This window comes from Antrostomus carolinensis, unplaced genomic scaffold (assembly GCF_000700745.2).
Source record: "Antrostomus carolinensis isolate BGI_N321 unplaced genomic scaffold, ASM70074v2 scaffold9044, whole genome shotgun sequence".
In the NCBI taxonomy this organism is placed as follows: Eukaryota; Metazoa; Chordata; class Aves; order Caprimulgiformes; family Caprimulgidae; genus Antrostomus; species Antrostomus carolinensis.
The window spans coordinates 95,176-101,175 of NW_010310091.1; the positions used below are offsets into that span (position 1 = coordinate 95,176).

General features: G+C 38.4%; 1 protein-coding gene across 1 annotated transcript in view; it reads left to right on the forward strand.

The window, feature by feature from the left end:
- Positions 1 to 3,797, forward strand: part of FHOD3 (formin homology 2 domain containing 3) — a gene marked incomplete at its 5' end in the record, with an annotated part of 98,172 nt that extends 94,375 nt beyond the window's left edge. The window contains one exon of the mRNA XM_010166297.1: positions 3,018 to 3,797. Within this exon, the coding sequence (XP_010164599.1) occupies positions 3,018 to 3,100 (83 nt within the window). The remainder of the gene's footprint in view (positions 1 to 3,017) is intronic.
- Between the last annotated feature and the right edge of the window lie 2,203 nt (positions 3,798 to 6,000).

Here is a 6,000-nt window from a genome sequence, read left to right on the forward strand (position 1 = left end):
CATTAAGTATTGTCATTCCTGCTTGTTTTGTAGTAGCAGAAAAAGTACAAACAGGAGGTTGGCCTCCATTGTGTGAGTCATACAGCAAACCCAGAACAGGACACTTGTCCTTCTCACATGCTGCATTCGGTGTTACTTTTTTTCTGTCACCTGAGGTTTATACATGAGGTCCTCAGACTAAGGCTTCAGTATGTTTAATAGGTAGGTATCTGGAGATTCAGAGAGAAATCGTGCTTATGTAAAGAAGACTCCTTAGTTTTCTTCCTTGTTTTCCATGAAGATGGTTTCTACCATGGTATTTTAACTCCTGATTATGACTTCTGAATATAAACTCCTGTAATTTTCTTCAGAGACCTATATGTTATTGTAAAGCCATTTGGCTTTTCCTAGTAAACTACTAATTGTACAACTCCGGCTGATGGAAGAATTTAAACAACTGTATTCTCCTTGGTGGAAGTTAGAGGCGCGCGTTTCCGTTTCAGTTGTTAGACAGTCTCAGCCCTAGTTATTTGTGCAGTAGTAACTGTACTGACCTAAAGAAGCTTGTTCTAGATTTACGTTGTTATAAATAAAACCAGAATTTTGCTTATTTTGCTTAGAGCACCCCAGTTCCTATTAAATGTTTACAAACAGGTATAGCAATTGCTTGTTCCCTTGTGTTGTTTTACAGTGGTTGTTGTGCTCAGTTTGCAAATGCGAGCGACTGTGGTCTGAGAGAGCTGAGGATATGTGTGAGAGCAGTCATTAATACGTTTGGTTTGACAATTCTGCAACAGTGTCTAAAAAGTTAAAATTTGTGCTGCATTGTTTCCCAGTTCACTTTTGCCTTCAGTGGGAAGATGTAATATTGTTGAGACAGCCATCCTGTGAACGATTAGTCTCTTGTATGCCTATTTTTTCTCTGATGATGAACAGTTTCCTTGGTTTAACAGTATAGCTGCTGTGGATAATTCATGTCCACAGAGGAGGGATACTCTTTTAGGGAGCAATGTCCAATCCCACTTTGAGTCTAGTGACAGAAACTTTTGGCTGGTCTCTGATAAGCTCTTCTGAAAATAAATTTTATTAGTCTGTTGGTGGCCAAGCTAGCTACAGTCTGTGTTTGGCTGCATGTCATAGGAGGTACAGAAAAAAACATATTCAGGGGAGAGGCAGCACAGGCAGGTAAGCAGGTGAACTGAACAGTTTTAATAAGGCAGAAATGTTTCTGCTGCAGCTTTCTTGTATTTGTTGTTTCACTCCTGGTACAGTTCATTTTGGTCTAGAAATAAGCATTAAGTGATTCACTGAGACCTCAAGACCCTAAGGTATTTCATAGCTCATGTCTAGAAATTAATATTTGTCACTGTGGACATTTGGATAGCAAATTTGAAAAGTAATAAAAGAGTGCCAATGATGAGAACTGACTCAAAAGTCCATGTTGGGTATTCTGCACCATGGATATTGGAGCATTTTTGAAGTGTATTGTTCTTCTCGTAGTACTTTTTAAGTCTTTCTTAATCTTAGCTTTATCAGTTGCATTTAACCTTGTACTGCTATAAGCTAAGCACTGTTAAACTTAGAAGACATTCCTGATCCGTATTGTAGGAAAAAGTGGATATCATAAAAGGCTACCATGCAGACCCTCCTGGTGTTTAGTAAGTATGCAAATACTGTAGGAGAAAGGACAGGACCTTGAAGAAAAACTTTTAAGTAGGGGTTTGATAATGGAGAAAGAATTACATGTGTGGCACTCTCAGCTTATTTGATTAACCTCAGTAACTGATGGAAGTGGTTTGACTATCAAACATAGATCACATTCGTCCTACCTGCATGGTATCAAATACTCAACAACGCCATATTTTCCATTTCTCTTGTCCTCATGTTTTCTATACCGATCCAGTCCCTCCTCTCGCCCCTGCTAGACCCTTGAGTGTGACCCCCCAGTTTCAGTTACATGGACTGAATATCTTAATAAGTTAGAAGTCTTAATTATGCTAGGTGATAGCGATGCAAGAAGTCCTTAACCTCAGTCTGCAAGTGATTTCTCTTGAGTTTCCTCTAGACTTTATTATTTTGGGGCTCCAAATATATTTTGTTCAACATAAAGTCATTGTTTATGCTTTGCATGCAGCTTAAACTTCTGAATGTGCATTTTGCATTTGAAGTACATCAAAGTGTGAAGTGAACACCTCATTTGTTTCTTGAACTAAAGCCCATTCACCTGAAAATTAGAGCACCAAAAAACCGAGAAGGACACTAATGCTCAGAGTGTGCAGTCATGTAATCACTTGTTTCTGAATAAAAAAGGCAATCAGAAATTTTAAAAGTTTTACGTCAGGCTACTGTCCGGAACACTTCGTAGGAAATTAAGAAACAAGGTTTTGGCCTAGATTTATCATTTAAATTCAACTAAAAAGCTGTAGACTGCTAATGGCAAAGATGATGCAAATGGGGCTAGGATGGGGGAACATTACAGAAGAAAGGGGAGTGTGTATGAAGACAATAGTTTTAATTATTTAAATTGACTATAAAATAGTCACATTTTTGATCTTTTAACTTTTTTTTTTTAACACCTTTAATGGATCACATAAGATTTAATAGTGATAAATTCACTTAAGCCCTATAAAGATCCAAAAGCTCTTTTAAAAAATCTTCATGAAACTCTGAAATAATAGGGCAGATGATCCTTTCTGTGGACTGAAAACCAACTGGTACAATTTCAGAGAAAAAAAAAAAATCTTAAAATGCTGTGTATTTTTCTTTAAAAGGTTAAATGTTAATTACAAATGTCTTTTTGCCTGACTGTTTGGAGTTGCTGGGTACTTGATTGCTCCTATGGAATTGGCATAAGGCATTACTCAGTATTTCTAAACTTGAGGCCCTGAGTACATACCAACTTTTGATTTGATTCAGCTTTCATGTTAACAGGGGTTTTTTTCAGCTCAAAGTCTTGTGTGATTATTGCTTCTAATTGTTTGCTTTTTTGTTTGTTTCTTTGGGTTTTTTTGCCTGCTTTTGGAATTTATGACCATCAGTGAGAAGGACACTAAAGAGTGGACTGACACCAGAAGAAGCCAAAGCACTGGGTCTCATCAGCACCTCTGAGATGCAGGTTTGACATTCCAGAGGTGGCGACAGGAAGAGCCATTCATCTGAAGCACACAGGCTGACAACGTTTTGGTGTAGCATTGACCTGCCAGCCTCCTCTGCTGCTCCCAACATCCCATCCTCTGTTAGTTCAATTTTAATAAGCAACAAAAAGCAAAACCCCACAGCCAGGGCAGAAGAAGGGTGTGCCACATCTCAGCACGACATCTGGACGGTAACTGAGGAAGTGTTTGAGTGTTTGTAGGTGAAAGCGTATGGCTGCTTCTCTCATGTGTTGATGTGAGTAGGAGGGGGCTCTCTCTGAGTTATCTGTCATGTGAGCTGTGTTTACGCTGGTTTTCCTTGTGCCCTGTTTTAGTCATTGTAAATGTATGGCATTTTGTTAATGCAAGGAACAGTCCTTAAAGAGGCAAAATAACTCCTGTTACAGCGACTCCAACTTTATTGAAGCAGATTCATTAAGCAAAGATGCAGAGTCTGTCCAGCCCTGTGGTTTGTTTGGGGTTTTTTTATTATTTTGCCACCAAAGAATGTAAAAATGTATGTGTACCTTTGTATATGTACAGAATGAATGTGTGGACATGTGTGCATGTATCTATACACAGACAGTCATGGTGTGAAATCATGTTCCTGAAAAACTAGCTGGACCATGATTTTCACTCTAGGGCCTTACTGTTCCACCTGGACAGGGGCAGAGAATGTCTTTTTGTAGGAACTCACTGTTTTTTAATGGGATTCACCCTATGGGGCAGGAGATGGCCTGCAATACAAGTGGAAAGTTTAGGATCCTCAGTTTATGTGTATTAATACATGCTCATACTGTACATAGCAGCATGCACATAGAGGAGAGGACAAAGAATCCCTCCCTCTTATTGAGCTGTGGCTGTACTCTGCATTTGTACAGTTTCAGAGATCTATGCCAACAATTTTGCATACTCGATAAATGCATTCAGATGCTCAGATCAAGAAGTTTTGTTCACTTGCCTGTGCCCTTCATGCTGCTTTTCTCTGCTGCAAGATAATGTGGTGGTGATTTTATTTCAAATTAATGGATCCGAATATGAAATGGCCCTGCTAAAAGCCTGCTGTGTTTTTGCTGTTCCTTACTCTTATTTTGTGATTATCCTTGGTGCCAGTGGAGAGGGTACCACAGTGAACACTCCAATATGTTTGCCCTTATCTTGCTGTTTTATAACTGACTTTTATAACTGCCCTCAGCATGTGTGTTTGAAGAACCTTTAGTCAACTCATCTGCCTTTAAATGGAGGACATACACAGCAGTAAAGATTAATTGAACACAGCCACCTTAACCAGTGCTGAAGCCTTTTGAGGAGAACTGCAAATAACAATAACATAAAAGGGAACTTTTTAAGCCAAAGTCTGTGTATGACCAATTGATCCTCAAGGATGCACAAGATGATCTCTTTCCATTGCCTTATCCTCTAAGATTAAGGATGTGTCTGCACACCAGTAACAGCTGAGGCTTCCTTCAAGCTAGGTAGTTAGGGAACTAGTTAAGTAGGGTGACTAGTTAACTGGGTTTGATTTTGGTTGCAAAACACACTTGAAAAGTAGGATTCATTAATAGTCTATGCTGGGCTCCTAATGCCATAGCTATGTTGCTTCTGGTACCCAGGCTGGGTCAGGTACATCAACAATTTTTTCTACTCTACTCTCATTAAGGACAGGATAATTGCTGAAGATTGTTCATGATAGTTGAACCAAACACAATAAACTTTTGAAACCTCAGTCATCTATCACATCGCACTGAGCACAGCATCCAAGTGGTGAGAGAACCAGATAGCTGACCGTGACAACACTGCGATGAGATTTGTGGTGGAACATCCTATCTGTTCTGTGCCTCTCTTGATCTTAACATTTCATTCTTTATTTGCTGTTGCCTTGGATCTTCATGTGTCAAAGTCTGTGGATAAAAAGTCACTAATGAGCAGAAGTTCTTGAGAATAGCATTGAGTTTGATCTGGTTTTCCCCTCAGCTTGTTAAAAAGTCAGTTGTACAAGTAGGCAGAAGGCAGTAGTTGTGTAATTAATAAAAATGTGTTGTGTATTTGAAAGCTATGAAAAGGAGGAAGCTGGTTAGGAAACAGAAAGGAGTGGCATATAATTAATCTCACTGTAAAATAAGCAAGACCTATGAGCATCTGGACTTGAAAGTGGATGTTTATGTGCTGCTCACCAATATGGACTTTTGAAATCTCACTTAAGGATGCTTAGAACAAAGAGATGAAGGTAAATAGAGGTTTGTGGAGGTCTTGGGGGTCCGAAACAAGAGGAAGACACCCTGAATGTAGCCGTTATGTTGAACTGTTATACTTGTTAAGTGATAAAAGAAGCCAAAATGTAACAAAATGCATTTACATTGGCCAAGGTTGTGTATTTGGTCAGAGGGAGAAAATCAAACAAGTTTTTAAAACTGAATATTTTCATTAAAATATGCTGAATGTGCAAAGTAGATGGCTGTTGGTGACCACTTGCTAACAGGAAACACATTTGTGCTTCATTTAGATTTAGTACAGCATCTGTGTCTGAAACATAACATAGCTGATGAATTAGTAATAGTTGGGCATATATATTTCCCAAGAATAGTGCAAAAATTGTGCAAAACTTCACATAATCCTTACCAAGAAGAAAATTAAACATGGAGAGTGGTGTTAGAATAAATTCAGGAAAAAAAGACAGTTTCTTTCAGATTGTCTGGATGCAAGTCTCTTACATGTGAAGCATATTCTTTCTTGTACATTTTTGCATTTTGTTTGTTTTTCTATATTTTTCCCTAAGTTCCTACTCTTTATCTGTAAAACCAATACTAATTTTTCTGAAGGATAACTTGGTCTTTTTATGCAGTAGTATACAGTAAGATTAATTCCACTGTCCTCATTGTTAATTGCA